At 44.0% G+C, this 18,347-nt stretch overlaps 1 protein-coding gene across 4 annotated transcripts in view; it reads left to right on the forward strand.

The window, feature by feature from the left end:
- Positions 1 to 18,347, forward strand: part of CTNNA1 (catenin alpha 1) — a 152,998-nt gene that overhangs the window by 93,576 nt on the left and 41,075 nt on the right. For all 4 annotated transcript variants that reach the window (XM_075900135.2, XM_075900137.2, XM_075900136.2 and 1 more), the window contains 2 exons: positions 2,247 to 2,327; positions 3,986 to 4,138. In XM_075900135.2, coding sequence (XP_075756250.1) covers positions 2,247 to 2,327; positions 3,986 to 4,138 — 234 coding nt within the window. The remainder of the gene's footprint in view (positions 1 to 2,246; positions 2,328 to 3,985; positions 4,139 to 18,347) is intronic.

Consider the following 18,347-nt stretch of genomic DNA (forward strand, 5'->3'; position numbering starts at 1 on the left):
GGCTAGTTCACTTTAGTGGATACTGGTTCAGAACTAGTTGGGCACCACAGCTCTGTAGTAACTCAGCCTTCCCCATCTAGAGTCCAGTCACTGGCCATTGAAGATATTTGCTACTAGCAGTGAGATTTGAGATGGGCTCCAATGCCATGTAGCCACATACCATCCCCTCCATAAATGTATCAAGCTCTGTATTGAAGCCAGTTATTTATTTATTTTTTGCCAACAGTGCTTCCCTTGCAAGGCCATTCCACAACTTCAGTCCTCTGGTTAGAAAACTTTATCTAATTTCATGCTTAAACTTGTTGATGGCTAGTTTATATCTTTGTCCTGGTGCACAGTTGAACCCTGAAGCTGACATTGCCATCTATTCTTAATTCCTTCTGTATTAATAATAAATTTGCTAATTTCACAAGATATAGATGGTGTCTGAGCCGGATGACTTTTCTCATGCATTTAGGTTTGAGGAAGCTAACTGTTACTTGCCTATGTGAAGCCATGTGATGCATTCCAGTGCAGGGCATGTGAGTGCGGAGAACACTGGCATTCTGAATGATTTCCAACTTTTGCAGGATGTTGCTACTTCAGTTTTACATAAAGAATATTTGCCACTGCTTTGTCAAAAAATGACAGCAAGAATCTCCTGACTTTGTTGCTGCAGCTGTGAGGCGAAGAAAATTAGCACAAATGTTTAGAACAATGAGGTGGTGATGGTGGTATTGCTGTGCACATGTGGTCACTTGAATGTCCTGCAGTGAAACTGGGTTAAAGAGGAGCTCCTTAAAAAGGAAGGGAGAATGAGCATGTGCAAAAAGCAGAAACAAAAACCTAGGCTGATGCATCATATTCCTGCAAGCGCATGTGGTTCTAGACGTACTCCCATGACATAAAAGGGCTGTTCAGATGAGGAGGCTGAGAGTGAGAAGCTGCGGAAGAGAAGCTTTTATATGCCGTTTCTGATTCTCTGTCAGCTTGCTGGGCCCTGGGTAGGTGCATGTTTGGGGGAGGGCTGGCTCTGGGCCTCAACAGGGTGGAGCCTCAAGAAGAAAAGGCAGGGCTGGAGGTTAGCATCCCCCTGCCCTCCAGCTGGGCTTTTTGCACTGCCCAGCCCACGCTGCCCAGGGCTTCAGTAGCAATTTAAAGGGTTGGGGGCTCTCGTCACTGCCACTCCTGCTGCAAGGGTGGCCAGGAACCCGGGCCCTTTTAAATGTCCCCCACTTCCAGTTGCCAGGAGCCAATGGAAAAAAGTTACAAGCAACAACCTGAAAGACAAAATAACTATCTGGCTTACAACTCACAAGCCAATTAAGCGTGAAACAATCCAGGTTTCTGCAGTTTTAAGCAGTTTTGACAACTCTTCCAACTTGTCATGGTCCATTTTCCACTGGTTGCCGTAAAATGAGGAGTTGGATGATGGGACTTGTAGCTTGTAAGCCACACCACTTAAAGATATAGGCAGCCGTGGAGAACAGTAGCTTCTGCTCTCCTCTTTCTCTCTCTCCCCCCCCCCCCCCCCCCCCAATGCTGCCTCTGATATAGAGGCAGTGGGTGGGGGGAGAGAAATGTGAGTAGTCGATTGTTTGACTGCTTTTACTTACTTAGCCAAAATATGCTTCACTTTATGCCAAGTAGATAAATCCCTTCAGCTGCTGGAAAATTGCCAATGCAACCCTTGGAAGGGCAAAATCTGGTGGTGGTTTGGTTTTTGTGGGGGTGGTGAGGGGTGTTTGTGGTTTTTGTTTCTGCGGGTCTTTTTTGTTGGGTTTTTTTGTTTTGTTTTTGTGGTGGAGACAAATCCTATGGAAAGCTATCTGATTCGGCATTATCTAGAGCATTTGTACCGTGATTTGAGTACTTTGTAAATCTAACAACCTGCAAATAAATTACAGCTTCTCACTTTAATTTGGAGAAACTTGAAGTTAAATTCTTGAATACCCAAGTATCTTAAGTTTAAAATAGTATAGTCGACTGCTCCTTTACAACCCTATTGAGATCCCCTCTGCCTTCCTCCATGGTTTCTCTAAGAAGAAAATGTAGAGGAGGAAAAGCATGGGATGGGACCACCAAGCAACACTAATAGTCTTGCCTGAGTAGGGATGTCATGGTCATGGATAACTTTGCATTGGTACAACCTTCTGCTTTCCTTACTATTTAAAGAAGTGAATACTGGAGGAATAAATAAAGTATATTTTTGTCTTTTGGCCAACACCCATTCTTGCATTTACCTTAGTATCTCTCTTGTTTTCCAGGCTGGACGCAAAGAAAGAAGTGATGCACTGAATTCTGCAATAGACAAAATGACTAAAAAGACCAGGGACCTGCGTAGACAGGTACAAAATGAGCTAAAATATTCATGTAGTAGCAATGCAATTCTGAATGTTCTCCATTGGACATAATTTTGTTTCTGACTACTTTATGTTCTGTAATGGCAGTAGTTTTGCTCATTTTTTCCCCCAGTTTGCTGAGAGCTAGAAGCATGAAGTGCTCAGTTTGGCTCATAATACTTGGGTTTGAATTAAGGATGTTAAAATGCGATTAATTGACTAGTCAGTGGAATTTCCATTGCCTAGTAGACTAGTCGGTAGGCACCTGCGCATTCCTCTTTTGAAATGTACACGAGTCCCCACTGGGGCTCTTGTACATTTCAAAGGAGGAATGTGGAACTCTCTGTACAGCCTGGGACCAGCGTAAAGTCTCGCTGATTCCGGGCTGCATGTGAGTTCTGCCTTTGAAATACACAAGAGTCCCCAATGGGCATTTCAAAGCCATGGAGCCTGGGGTCAGCGGGGGAGTCCCCAGCTGACCCCGGGCTCCAGGCAGGTGGCCCTTTGAATCGTGCAGATGTGTGGTTCAAAGGGACAGCCACCGCACAGTTGATCTGTGGATCAGCTATTCAGTGACTGTCGCTTCAAACCATGCATCCATGTGATTCAAAGGGGCAGCTGCCTGGAGCCCGGGATCAGCTGGGGAGTCCCCAGCTGACCCCAGGCTCCCCGCAGTTGCTCCTGAATTGAGTGCATGTATGGTTTAAAGGAACAGCCACTGAATAGCTGATCTGCAGGGGAGATTCAAAGGGGCAGCTGACCCTGGGCTCCCTGGGAAATGCTGCGGGGAGCCTGGGATCAACTGGGGAGTCCCCCGCTGATCCCGGGCTCCATGGCTTTGAAATTCACAAGAGCCTCCGCTGCGGACTCTTGTGCATTTCAAAGAAGGCACCCGCATGCAGCCTGGAGTCAGCAGGACTTCCCGCTGGCCCTGGGCTGTATGAGGAGTTCCTCATTCCTCATTTAAAATGTACAAGAGCCCTAGCAGGGGCTCTTGTACATTTCAAAGGAGGAATGTGGATGTGCCTGTTGACTAGTCAAACTATCCGATAAACAAACGCTTATCAGATAGTCGACTAGTCTTTAACATCCTTAGTTTGGTTATCTATAGGGGACTGTAATTCATACAAAGAAAACCTTTTAGATGTTGAATTAAAATAACTTTTTAGATTAAAGCTACAGACAAGTACACCAGTAGCAAGAGTGCATAATGGTAACACGTAATGACAGATGGCTGTTAAAAGAAAACAATTTACTTGAAACTCAAATATGGATGTAGCAAATATATAGGAGAGTGCAGTTTATTTTAACTTCTCAAAATCCGTAAATTGAATTAAATACAAAAATAATGGTGGCTTGATTTTAATATTTAATGAAAAAGCACAGATTTAGTCACTGAAGCTAAACCAATATCTACACATTTTAAATTAATATTAATGTGCCCAAATGAGGGGTTGCGCATATTGATTTGGTTAAATTGGCGCAAAAACCGCACAGCGAATCCCGATAGGGAAAGCCCTGGTCTCACAGAGCAACAGAGGGAGCCATTGCTAAACAAATACATTAAAGATCTTTATTGTGGCAAATATCTTAACAAGATGAAAGAAAATAGCAGTTAAACTCAGTGCCAAAAAACCCCAACTAATTTTCATTTTAATTCTTAGCTCCGCAAAGCTGTTATGGATCATGTGTCGGATTCTTTTCTGGAAACCAACGTTCCACTTTTAGTATTGATTGAAGCTGCCAAGAATGGGAATGAAAAAGAAGTAAAGGAATATGCACAGGTTTTCCGTGAACATGCCAATAAGTTGATTGAGGTAAGGTTATACAAACCAACTGAAGTGAGTAGTTATACTAATTTTGGCTTAATTTTTAATTTGTTTTCAAACTATATCCTAGCAGTTACCACACTTTACTGTATAAATAGTTTTGGCATAATTCAATTTAATTTTTTCTAACATCCACAATTTATATTTTTAATCCTACTTGTACTTTTTTTACAATTGTTAAAAATCTGGGGGAAGAGGTTAGGGCAGCGTGGACAGTAGAGTTACCGGGGTGCTCTCCATGGCCCGGAGGCCCAAGACACTTGGGCTCAAGGTGCAGGTGAGGTTTAGTCTTGGCCTGGAAGAGCATACACCTCCCAGCCAGTACTGCAAGGAGGACAATGAGCTCTGGGCACGGGGTGCTATTGCTGAACAGTGCCCATCTGGGGATGGCTCCTGCGCTCAGTGGCTGGTGAGTGAGGGAGCGGGGCCATGACAGCAGAGTTGCTGAAGGTATGTCATGACCCCAGTCACTCAGCTCCCATGACAGCATTGCTGCAGTGTGTGCTCTTCTGTCACAGGGCCAGTGACACCCAGTCCCTGCAGGCACAAATGGCTCTATTCCTACCCGCTGTTACCAATCTGTATTTTGATCAATTTCTGCTTGTCACTAGAAATTGAAGTTTACTGGCATCTATCAATTTTTAGATTGAATTTAGGTATAAACCTGCATGCTGATAGCTGTCTACAGACTCTCACTTGGGTAAGTGTATGGTATTTTTAAACCATACCAGGAATGTTTTCTAAAGCTGTAGTTTCAGCATGCGGATGTGTCATTTTCCTGGGTGTACTACACTGAGATTGTTCTATGCAGAGCCATAAGTAATCCCGGTCTCCTTCGTTCTGATGTACTGAGCCAAAATATATGTTTAATGTAAATGTCATTGAAACATTTCTTGCTAGGAGAAATTCATCTTTATGGAAAGGCTTGTGGAATGAATACAGTAAACTATATAAAAGTAAGAATTTGGACACACAAACCTGAGAAGGCCAACATAAGAATATTAGTTGAAAATATAAGTCATCTGAAACTTTTCCTGTCTGCAAGACAACTTTTTTGAATAACACTAATGTAAATAGGAGACTTACCAGCTTTAAAATATATAAAGACAAGTCAATCTGCCATAAAAGTTAAGATATTAGGAAACAGGTATTGCAGTTGAGAGAAAAATTCAAGTTAATTGCAAGTCTTATTGCATGTGTCTGAGTAATACTGACCTGCTGCTTTATTGTTTATGCTTAGTTTTGGGCAGCATTGCAAACAAAATTGGAAAGGAACATAAATCCACAGTTGAAATTGCTTACTGCTTATGTATAGTTGTCATGGGATAAGAGGGAAGATCCTTTCATGGACCGAGAACTGGTTAAAAGTGGTTGGGGCTGGCGTGGCCTGGGACTCCCTGTTCCCACTGTCCGAGCAGCTGAAGCCGGCGCACTGGGGACTTTATTCCCCCACTGCCTTCCGGCGGGGGAGGAGGGAGTCCCAGCTCATGCCAACCGCAACCACTCTGGAAGCTTGCACCTTACTCCTCCCCTCCCCGCGGCAGCACGCACTGCCTGAGCAGTCAGAGCCGGCGCAGTCCCGGACACCCAATCCCTTCCCCGCGCGCAGAAAGGCAGCAGGGGAACAAAGTCCCCAGCGTGCAGCGGACCAGCATTTTAGGTTGGGGCTGGCGTGGTGTGGAACTCTCCTCCTCTCCCCCACCCCCTGATGCAGAGGGGAATAAAGTCTCCAGTGTGTTAGCTGGAGCCAGCACGGTCCGGGGCTCCCCATCCCCCCGTTCCCAGCCCGCACAGGAAGGCATCAGGCTACACAACGAACCAGTGTTTCAGGTACATGGCTCGGGGGAGCAGCCCATTCACTTTCTGGTCCTTGGCCTGCAGCTGCTGCAGGATCCCCAGGTACTGGTCCTTGTCCCCTCCCCTTGCCCTTTTGCACCCTCATATCCACAAGCCTGTAGCTTGATTAGTACCCCAACCTTACATCTGACTCCAACATTGCCCGGCCTGAAGCCCCCTCCCCGACCCAGCGTCCCCTTCACCACCTCCTCCTGCATCCAGACTTCCTCCCAGAGCTTGTACCCTCTCACCCCTTCCCACACCCAAATCTCACCCCAGAGCCTACACATCCTGCCTCAACCAGGGCAGGATAAGGCGAGACTGCAGATGTTTTTCAGGATTCCGGAGATATCCCAGAAAAACTCTTCCACATCTAGGGATGCGTTTGTTCTTCTGCTTTTTTTTAGTGGAAGAGCAAACGTGCTCTTTCGGTCACCCCTGTATTCCTCTTTCCATGAGGAATAAGGGGGCTTTCAAAGGGGTTTTTCTGACATTTGGTCCAGTCTAGACAGGACGAATGTTGGAAAAACCTCTTCCTACAGAATAATTGGGGAAAAAAGCAGCAGTATAAGGGTTGGGGATAGCAAGTGATGGCGAGTAGGAGAATAGAGAGGGAAGGGGCAGGGTGGTAGATCTTGGCTTGTTCTGTCATTTTAAAAAGCGTTCTTGGGTGTGTAAAGGTTGGAGACCACTGATCTAAGGTGTTGAGCATCAACAAACAAGTTGAATAAGACTGTGTTGTGGCTGAAACTCTGAGAAGCTAAAAGCAGCTATTCTTCAAGTGCTTGCTCAGGTCCATTCAACCTAGGGGTGTGTGCTCACCATATGCACTGGAACCGGAAGTTTTCCCCTCAGCTGTACCCATAGGGGCCTGGGTCTCAGCGCCCCCTGGAGTGCCATGCACATGCCGCACTATATAGGGTGCTCCCAGACACGCTCCCCCCCCCCCCCCCCCCCGTTCCTCTTTGCTGGGAGGCTCTTACTACATTTTAGAGGTAAGAGGTCCAGACCTGGCATGAGCTGCTTCAGTCCCTACTTGTGATGGGGTCCCTGCTGTGCCTCTGCCTCCCCGTCCCCTCCCCCGCTCTGCAGAGATGGTGCAGGGGGAAGCCAGCTTTTAAGCCTGCTCCCCCCAGCACTGGCTCCTCCTTGCTCTCCCTCCCCCATCATCGCTGCCACCACCTCTGATACAAAGGCTGCAGGAGTGTGTGTGTGGGGGGGGGGGAGGGTGGCGGGAAATGCAAGCAGTTGACTCAACTGCCCAGTAAGTGTAGGCGTATTGGGAGTCGACTATTCGACTGCTCTTTTACATCCCTAGTGTGACCACAGGATCTGGAGGTGAGGAGACGTCAGTTTAGAGCGCTAGTCTCTGAAAGCCAAACAATCACCACACAGCTCTGCAGGCCTTGCTGGACTCTGTCGACACCACAACTAGATCTACTGTCATGGCAATTATTGGTAAAACAAATGGACGCAGCACCCCCCCCTCCCCCACACTAGGTTACCTGATGGTACTTCGCCATTTCCTTTTGTTCCCTGAGGATACATTTAGCGGCAATCACTGCTTTCCACCGCAAGGTGGATAATGCCTCACTCTTTCCCTACCTCACCACAAAGCTTCAAGACCTTGATGCACATGCTGGATGTTAGAAAGTTGCTAGGCTTTTCTGTCAAGAGGCTATGGGGAATTCTGGGTTCTGTCTGGGTGGAAGTATTGTCTAACAGCTAAATCAGTAGTTTCATACAGGTGAGGAACAAAACCTTCAGGAAGGACCCCGAGGCTCTTTTTATCCATAGAGGCTGGTCCATGTGCGTGCCTATATCTACCAGTCTCTCTAAATGGATTGCAGATTGGAGACCACTGGTCTAATGCAACCTTTTTTAAGCATGAGATCACTTTTTGAATTTAAGTGCAATCCAGGATCTACCTCAAATATAAATACCTTTGCCCCACCTCCTTCCCACCTATTCTCCAAGGCCCTGCCCCTTCTCACTCCATTCTCCCTCTCTTGCCCATCCTCACTCACTTTTATCAGGCTGGGGCAGAAGGTTGGGGGCAGGCTCTGGTCGAGGATTGAGGGATCTGGACAGAGGGGCTCTGAGCTGCTCTTGGGGCAGGCCGTTGGGATGTAGGAGGGGTTCTAGGTGTAGGCTCTGGGACAGCGTTTAGATGCAGGGATGCTCGGGGCTAGGACAAGGGCTTGGGTGCCGGGGGCGGGGGGATCATGACTGGGGTAAGAATTCGGGATGTGGGTTCCAGCTGGCCACTGCTGGTGGCTCCTTATTGGTGGTGCAGTGGGGCTAAGGCAGGCTCCCACCTGCCCTGGCCCACTCCCTAAAGCAGCCAGCAAACTCCCTCCAGAGTCCTGTTGTGCCCTGCTCTCTGCTCTGTGGAGACAGGATACAAAGTGGGAGAGGGCACCTTGACATCCGCACCCCATCTCTCCCCTGCCCTGCACAGAAAGCAGGAGCCTCCTGGGGGAGGGGCAGCTCCGCAGCAAAGGGCAGGAGATGCGCAGCAGTGGGAGGAGGGGCAGCTGAAGTGCTGGCACTTGGCCAAACTAGTTAGGATCCCCCGTCAGAGGCTCCAGATCTACTAGCGGGTCCCGATATACTGGTTGGTGACCACTGCATTAGACTATACTGTCAACTGAAACGTCTCCCAACCTCCACCCCCAGCAGGAGCACATTCCACCAGATCGATCTCAGCCTCTGCAGCCTTTGCTCCCCTGTCAGAGCTGTAAGGCTCCCACCTGGGCTTTGCACACCTTTGCTAAGCATTATGCTCTCAGGCAAGGCCCTAAAACTGGTGCTCAGCAGAGCAATACTAGCCCATGCCTTTTAACATTTTCTGAAGCCCTTACCATCCTAGAGGACATGACTGTATAGTCCCCTGAAGGAGAGCACCCACAGGGACATCTCTTGAAGAGAAATTTACTTGCCTTGTGCAGCAGCTGAAGTTCTTTGAGTGTCCCTGTGGGTCCTCCTCTACCCGCCCTTCTCCACTCTGCTTTGGAATTAAACCAGGCTCTGATGTAGAGAAGGAACTGAGGTGTCCAGGCTGTGCATGAGATGCTCCAGCAGACATTGGCCCTTGTGTTGGCTTCATGCTACAATTGACAGATTATAATGGTTTAAATGTAAAGCTCATTAAGGATGGCGTTTCTTAATGTGAATTAAATGGAGCACTAATTTCAAAAACTGGAAAATAACGTCCCTATATGACACCCTAAGAAATCTACACATGGATCAGCAGTGGGCTTTACACCTGGCTTTTCAGAACACTGTTACAACCTCCATTTGACCTACAGGAATAACAGCCATCTAGTTTACCAGTCACGAGAAGGGAATGCAGCACATATTCGGCCAGTGACTTATACAGCTAATTTCTTGACAGTAGAACACTGGGGATCAGGAATTCTGAGTCAAGTTCTTGGCTTTATTTGGATGGAAGTATTGTCTAAGAGTTAAATCAGTAGTTTCATGTAGCTAAGCACACTAGTTTGGAAGTTCATTTTGAAAAGCAGTATAGATCAAATGTGGGTCTCCTCTTACAGGCCTGGTTCTAATCTCAGCTCTTCCTGAAGTGACACTGCAGCTTTTCTCTGAACTTTTTATAATGGGGGGCGGGAGGAGATATTTGACTGCCTTCTATGGCAGGGAGTACAAATCCTTGCTTAATGGGGTTTTTAAAGTGCATAGCAACAAAATACACACCAGCACAAGTTAGCTTTCAAGTCTAGGATTTCTGGCTCCCTAGGCTAGCCTATTAGTTTGTATGCGCTTCTGTCCTTCCAGTAAATGTAACCTGCCTTGTGGCGCAACAGAGTGCAGCTGTCCATTCAACTGAAATGTGGAACATCCCACAAAAAATCTGGCATACTGGAGGTTTGTGCACCATCGATAAACAAGTTTCCATGTCCCAAAGAGTTTCAGTTGGATGTCTGAGTCAGTTGGGTGACTCAATTTCAACAGAGGATAAACTGTTATTACTGTAATTTGAGGGCTGTTTGTGGATTGCCTCACTTAGTCCTATAATTCTGAATAGCATTCCTCAGATGACTTCCAAAATTACTGTTAGCTCATAAAATTAGCTGTCTTTTATTCTGCAATATAATGGAATTAATTAATTTTTCTTTTTTGTATTATCAAAATGTTAGGTTGAGAACAGGTATATTAAGGTGATTTAAAAGTCTGTCAGCAATTAAGTTGAATTATAAATTCTAACATCCCTAACTAAAATTGTAAGAGGTTAAATCTTTGCTCCTTGTCTTCAAGAATGGTTTTGACAGTCAAACTTACAGTAAGGGTGGATTGATTTAAAACATCAATTTTAATCATGATTTAAATCAGCAAGCAAGAAACCCTAATTTAAGCAATCATTTTAATCATGTTTTGCATTTGTACTTTTTAGTTATTTTCCTAAAGAAAAGTTGTTTTTTCCTTGGTAACCAATAAAACATGTTGATTTGCAGCTAAATATATCCTTTACATTAAATTTGATTCATTTCTAATGAGGAAATGCTATTCATATTTAAACAGTTGTATAGCTTAGCTTATATATATTCAGATTAGCTTTTCTTTTTTACTTTTTGTTTAATTTCCATTTGAATGAAGTTTAAGTTCAAAATGCACAAAAATAGTACTTTTATTTTTCTGTTAATTAAAACCACATTTAAAACTGATTTATTAAATGAAGTGTAGTAGTGAATCGAACTGATTGTTTCTGGGTCAGCATGTCCTTCAGGATTTTGAAACTAGTAAATCACATCCACACAAGTTGTATTCATAGATTACAAGAAAAAAACAAACTTTGCTTTTTCAACTTTGTTGGCACAAAATGAGCTCAGTCTAGCTAGAGACATAAAGGATAACAAGGGAAAATTCTACAAATATATTGGAAGCAAGAGGAAAGACCAGGGACTGGGTCCATCCCTCAATGAAGAGGGAGAAACAATGGTCAATGAGCTATGTTATCAAAAAATCTTTGAAACACAAAATCCTTATCTGAGTTCAAAGATAAGTTTGTTAAAGGAAAAAATGATTGAGGATGAAGAAAAGGGCGAGATCTACAACTCAAGAATCTTTATTTGTATTTCCCAGGTTAGAGAGCAAAATATAAAGTCTGTATTCAACCATATAGAAGGCAAAGTACATTTTCCTTAAACTAATTTAAGTGTGAATAGTCCAAATAGCAATTAAACATGTACAGTAAATGATCAATATTACTTCAAAAATCTGATGCGTCTTCCAGACCTAGCTAACCTCCCTCAGCCAGCTAATTATAATCAGCTAATTTTTACATATTAAATGCATCTAATATCTCTAGAAAGCTCTCTTTGAACAACTTTATAATTGCAAGTAAAATAGAATCACCAAAGCTCTATGTTCTGGTATTTCTCAGCAAAACGAGATATAAAAACTCAGTACTGTGTACACAAACAAAACCAATCCTTTTTATAGTACAGACTGTGTGTAGCATCTTTTCCATTGCATTTGAACACCACACAATCATCTATGATAGTAAAATTCCAAAAAATCCTGGTGTATGAAGGATAGTGAACACTTTCAGTACCTAATTCATGCTTTTAAGGTGGCAGAGGGAAAAGGAAAAACTGGGCACAGGCAAAGAATATACATATTAAGCTGAAGTCTGAAAAGAAATGGAGACTACAGTGGAGGAAGAGAAGCAGTCTGAGCTGGATCAAGCTAATGGAGAGTTTAAGTCAAAATTGATGATACATTTTTGAACTGTTTTTGAGATGAATGGGCAGTTGGTTATGTGTTGAATATTCTGTTGAGTCACTGGTCTTAGAAGCTCCATAAGGAAAGGGCAGTAGTAAAGATAAATAGCGATAAACCTCAATTAATATGTCAGCAGAGCAGAATCACAGTATTGTTGTGTATGAGGATTGTTTTGAGGTGGCAACTAGTAGATTTACAAAATGCAAGTTTTCAGGCCAAAGGAGGGTGCCTGGATAGTGGAGGCAAATGGGAATTAGAGGAGCTGTAATAAGTAGAGAGGTGGAAAGCAGGTAAATCTAAATTACTTTCTACTGTAGGTGTATCAGTTTTTTTCATCCCAACAGCATTTAATTTGAATAGCTTTTTTGTGTAGCTCATGTATGGATACCTCTGTTCTAGCATTTTAATTCTCAATGTGTAAGTTACAAACAATAACTTAATGCAGTTGGCGAGTTCCTGAATTTTAATCTTATTAATCACTTACAGCATTGGATTTGAGACAAGTAATGTCAACTGATTCATTTTGAGATGTTTGTAGAAGGAATTTCTTTCTCTGTAAGTAAATGCAGTTTACTTACAATGCCTACCAAATGTAATGTGAGGCAGGTGTGTTCTGCATCACTGAAAATTGGGCCGATTAGGTAGGTAACTATAGGCACTGTATTTGAAATTTTTGGCTAAAGTCCACAAAATCTTTGCGCATTGCTTATAGTTGGGAAGAGAATTCTGGTATCCAGTTCACCTGCTCTAGTAGTCACAACATGTAGACATGGATTTTGTTGGTGAAAGTGATGTATGAAAGACTGCCTCTAGTAAAATACATAGGGCTTTTTAAATTATAGTATGCTATTCTCCATAAAATACATAGGGCTTTTTAAATTATTGTATGTTATTCTCCATAGAGTATGAAGTGTCCTAAATTTCAATAACCAGGCCCATATGCCATAGAAATGTTAAGCTGTGGAGTGGGCAGTAATGGCAGTGGGAGAGATGATACAGACCTGCCAAGCACAAGTAGCAGGCCTGAGGTTCCAATGCAAGGAATGACTCAAATGTTAATTTAGGACAACCAGGTGAGCTTGTAGCCAAGGCTTTGTCTACACATTTAAGTTTAAAGTGCTGTTGCAGCAGCGCTTAACACAGCAGTGTGCTCACAGTAAGAGAGCTGGGAGAGAGTTCTGCTCTTGGTAAAACACCACCACGAGGGGAATAGTGAACTGCTTTGGGAGCCTGTTTACACTGGCACTTCGTGGCGCTGTTACTTGCTGCACTTGGTGTGTGTATTTTTCCATAGTGCAGTAACTTGCCAGTGTAGACAAACCCTAAGGCTAGGTCAGGTAGGTAAATGATGGCTCTCTCACCTGTCTGTAGACAGAAAAGATGGCAGCATTTTTAATCTTCGTGACTGACATGCACTTTGGCCCACTCTTTTGAAATGTATGGTATATAGAGTTCCTGGCATAGCTGAAGTAGACTCAAGTGTTAGAGGGCCAGAAAGACCACTGTGTAAACACAAGCAGAAGTGTGTGTGTACTGACGCACTTTGACCACTCAAAACAAGTGAAAGTAGAAGTAATTTTCTTTTGACAGAAAATCTGTAGAGCACAGTTGTGATCTGAAATGAAATACGGCTTTCTGCACTGGCTCCCAAGTCCAGTTCATTTTCTTATAGCCAAAATGTTTGTGTATTGACCTATTACTCTATGAAGGTTCATACAATGCTAATGACTGTACTGATTGTTTTTCAGTAGTGCATTAAGGCAGGATGACTGAACATCTCACGTCTTCTATCATCCGCTCCTCGGGAGAAGAATTGCAATGTCTCCTTTGTGTTGGATTTTGGGTTTAAGTAGATATCACTATTTATTAGAGAAAGTAAGGTCAAAGAAATGCAGCTTGCACTTCAAGTGGAAGGAACTGGCTTGTGATGGTGCTTAGTTTCTGTGGGTGTTGATTCCATAATATGGGACTGGCCCCCAAGAGAATCACATGTCCTACACAGATGAGCGGTGTTGTAGAGAGTTCCGTTGTGCCAGAGAGCGGTGGTGGGTGGGCAGTTTTTGTACTGGAGTTTAGGCAGCAGTTAACGTGTCCTGGACCCAGTCCATGGGTTTAAAGCCATTTATGGACTTAACCTTCATGAATTTATCTAGTTCTGTTAAACCCTGTTATAGTCCTAGCCTTCACAGCCTCCTCAGGCAAGGAGTTCCACAGATTGACTATGTGCTGTGTGAAGAAGAATTTCCTTTTATTTGTTTTAAACCTGCTGCCCACTAGTTTCATTTGTGGCCCCTAGTTCTTGTATTATGGGAACAAAAGTTCTTCACAGTCTTGCATTGGTCTTAACTACCTTGAGCACTTTAGTGTCATCTGCAAACTTTGCCACCTCACCGTTTACCCCTTTCTCCAGATCATTTATTAATAAGTTAAATGGGACTGGTCCTAGGAGTGACCCTTGGGGAACACCACTAGTTGCCCTTCTCCATTCTGAAAATTTACCATTCATTCCTACCCTTTGTTTCCTGTCTTTTAACCAGTTCTCAGTCCATGAAAGGATCTTCACTCTTATCCCATGACAACTTAATTTACGTAAGAGCCTTTGGTGAGGGACCTTGTCAAAGGCTTTCTGGAAATCTAAGTATACTCTATCTTCTAGATTCCCCTTGTCCACGTGTTTGACCCCTTCAAAGAACTCTAATAGATTAGTAAGACATGATTTCCCTTTACAGAAACCATGTTGACTTTTGCCCAATAAATTATGTTCTACCACGTGTCTGACAATTTTATTCTTTACTATTGTTTCAACTAATTTGCCTGGTACTGACGTTAGACTTACTGGTTTGTAATTGCCAGGATCGCCTCTAGAGCCCTTTTTAAAATTTTGGCGTTACATTAGCTATCTTCCAGTCATTGGGTACAGAAGCTGATTTGGAGCATTATCTGGATTCCTCAGACACAGTATCTCCTGATCAATGGTGTTAAATGCCACGGAGAGGTCCGAGAGGATGAGAATGAATGTCTGCCCCTCTGTCAGTTGATCGTTTTAGTGGTGCTCACAGATGTTTCGTCTCCAAGTCCTGGCTTGAATCAGGATTGTGCTAGGTCTAGAATGTTAGTTTTAATAGGTAAGTTTATAGTTGGCCTGTGTCCAGCTTCTCTGAGTGTGCTGAGGAATGGGGAGACTTGATGAGGCATGGTGGTTGGCTAGAATAGATATGTGGTCTTTTCTAGTTGATTGGGCTCTTGCATGCCGAAAATAGGGAAAGGGAAGATTCCTTTTCTGAATGCTGTGCTGAGTTTGTCGCTCAGGAGCATCCCCACTCCATGACTTTCTCAAACCAGGAAGATCAGGGTCACATTCACTCACCCAGGAGTTCTAGACACTCAAAGGAATTTCAGCCTTAGACTTGTGAATGTACTGAAAGCTGGGGATGCCGATGGGCTATTGGTTGATGGGTATTGCATATCCATGGTATCTGAGAAGGCTTCCCAAATGCACATGATCTCAGCAAAGTTAGGATTTTGTTCTTTCATGTGGTGCACTGTTTGGATGCAGGTTTTGGACATTCAAGACTGCAGCATTTTATCCCCAAAAGTAGCTACTTGGGACAGATTTTGGTGGTTTAAGTGGAAGCTGATAGGAAGGTTCTCTTGCCCTGTAGTCTGCGTAAGATTTGAGGATGAAATAGAGCACTCCTCTCTGTATTAGCGTCTGTTTTGCTGAAAGTGTACTAGCTTTTGTCCCTCTTTAATTGATGCAGGGTGTCAGAAAGCCAAGATTTATGAGGGTAATGGGGAGGAACAGTAGACCGTTGGGGTTCGGCATGCTGATGGCCAATTTTAGCCATGCAATAATGAAGATTGTCCATGTTCTCAGTTCCTTGTCCTGTGGTTATAGTGCTATTATTTTAGTAGGGTGAATTTGTTGAAATCAATGAATCTTATATGGTTGAATTAGGATCACTGCTCTTTCCTTGGATCCATTGATCCTAGCTCAGGAGCTGAAAGGTTTCCAGCCCTAACTTTTTAAGGAAATTTCCTCACTCCATGGCTGCGTTTACATGATAGTTACACTCCACTGAAGAAAGAAATTGTCCTCCAGTATGGGGGAAGCTTATCAATGTGAGACACTGAGCTTCCACAGGAACTGGACCTACACTATGAAACTCATTACCCGAAGAAATAATTGGCACAAGCCTGGCTGTGTTCAGCGCTAAATGAAAAACTCTTCAACTTTTCTTTCCCTTGATAAATTCCCACACACAGAGACTGACTTATAAATGAGGAAAATTATCTCCTACAGGCATAGAACAATACATGGAGTTTTAATTTTAAATATAAGGAGGTGATTGAGTATTACAATGATAGGGGACATGTGAGTGCTCAGGTCTCTAATTTCATTGTTTTCCTGTTTTTTGCATTTTTGTCACCTGCCCAATTACATTTCTCTTTAAGGCAATCAAGTACCTTTTAAAACTCTCTCATTGTCTCCAACCTTTTGAAATCTGAAAACATTTTGCCTACCAATTTTTTCCCTTATAATTAAACTTAAAATTGCTCTTGTTTTTGCACTAGCGTAATGAAGTGAGAACAGCCTTAAGAATAGTACTTACTTTAGCTTTAGACCAGAGTTCCACTCAATGTACTTTGACTACATGCATTGGAAAGAAGTGGAGAAGGTGGCAAACTAAACTCATTGTTCCTTATACACATCTACTGATTACACAGGTAGTCCTGGAATATCAGTGTTTCCCTAAAAATGAATAGGTTTTAATTTAAAAACTTTTTGGTTGATGTAAATCTTAGAATTGTAGCTTATTCTGCAGCAACTTACTCCTGTATTGACTTTCTGCAGAGTGGTGATCCTTATTTAATTGGCCCTCTTGTAAAGTAGGGGATGCCTCATTTAAGGCACCATCTTAACTTTGCATACTCCAATGCCATTGTTAATGAATTTCAAAGTTAAAGATCTGAAGCACATTTAGAGTAGTCAGCTTTCTAGAAAATTCCAGCAAGCCTCTAGTTTTACTTTACCATCAGTGCGTTAGTTCAGTGAGTAGCAAAGAGGTACGTTGAAGTGGCTCTATTTCTCCATTTTTGTCACTTGCACATCCGGTGGACTTGTCACTAGGGGTAAACTAAAGCTTATTCATCCAAACATTGGCAGCAACAGTTGTCAGCCTCAAGTCAGTCCTGCTTTTAGGGTATAAAGTCTCTTGGAAATGGTTACATACTCTAAAAACATTAGTGCTTTCACATTGCATCAAAAGATTTTTAATTTGATCTGTCTGTACTAAGGATGTAAAAGACTAGTCGACTATCCGATAAGCATTTGCTTATCGGATAGTATATTGACTAGTCGATATCTGCCCTCCTCTTCTCTCCCCTCTCCCCCGGCTGTCTGAGAGGCAGCAAAGGGGGGAGCAGAGGTACTTCAAAGTGGCAGCGCTGCACAGTGGCACTGCCACTGTGAAACCCCAAGGCAGCATTTCAGAGGGGCAGCTGCTGTACAGCTGATCAGTGGATCAACTCTGCGGCGAGCTGCCCCTTTAAAATGCTACCTCTGTGCTTTTCAAAGGGGCAGATGTGGAGCCTGAGGTCAGCTGGGGACTCCCAGCTGATCCCAGGCTCTCCACAGCATTTCCCCAGAACCCCAGGTTCAGTCCCCAGCTGATCCCAGGTTCTGGGCAAATGCTGCGGGGAGCCCCTTTGAAAGGCGCAGAGGCAGCTATTTCAAAGGGGAAGCCACAGCGCAGCTGAGATCAGCTGTGTGGTGGCTGCCCCTTTGAAACTTTGGACTCCCCAGATGATTCTGGGCTCCCACATGACAGTCCACTGACGATTTACCCTGTCACTTAGGCTCAGTTTTAAAATACAGGTTGCACCTCCCTAACCCAGGACTCTCATCTGGCAACATCTGTGGTCTGGCAGGACCATGGATGTTGCTGAATGAGAGCCCCAGGCCATGGGGCCAGCAGCTGAAAGACCTGTGAAAGGCAAGGCTGATGGTAGCAGGGCCAAAGCCTCAGCAAATGGGCTGTGATGGCGGGGCAGGGGCAGCCCGTGTGTGCTGGCCTGGCAATTGGGACAGAGCCGTGGCAGTCTGACTGGTGCTGTATCAGTTAAGACAGTGGGACCAGGGCAGCCGTGTCGCCCAGCCTGCAGAAGGGCCGAAGGAACCGGAGGCAGGGAGGCACAGCAGGCTGAGGGGGGCAATGATAGAGGACCTTCCCTGGTCCAGCAAATTCCCTGAACAGGGACCACTCGTCCCAAGTGTGCTGGGCCAGTGAGGTCCAACTTGTATTTGTTTTTTATGAAAAATAAGTGACCTAAATAAAGGCTACATGAACATACCAGTGATATTTCTAAAAGCTGATAGAAAATAGGTGGGCAGGCTTAATGGTAGGATCAGCACACCTGGTGACAGTCTCAAGGGGAACGTCTGTGTTCCAACCGGTCACATTCTTCAGGTAAGTATCTGTTGTCCCTGCCCCAGGAATGTGTTTTTTCCATATACAGTAAAGACTGTGATAAAAGAAGTGAAAGAGAGGCATTGAAAAGAGGGGAATATCCGCATATAGTTTTATGTTAACTTTGTTATGTGTTATATGAATAA

Source organism: Pelodiscus sinensis, chromosome 16 (assembly GCF_052426305.1).
Source record: "Pelodiscus sinensis isolate ZL-2025 chromosome 16, ASM5242630v1, whole genome shotgun sequence".
NCBI classification, from domain to species: Eukaryota; Metazoa; Chordata; order Testudines; family Trionychidae; genus Pelodiscus; species Pelodiscus sinensis.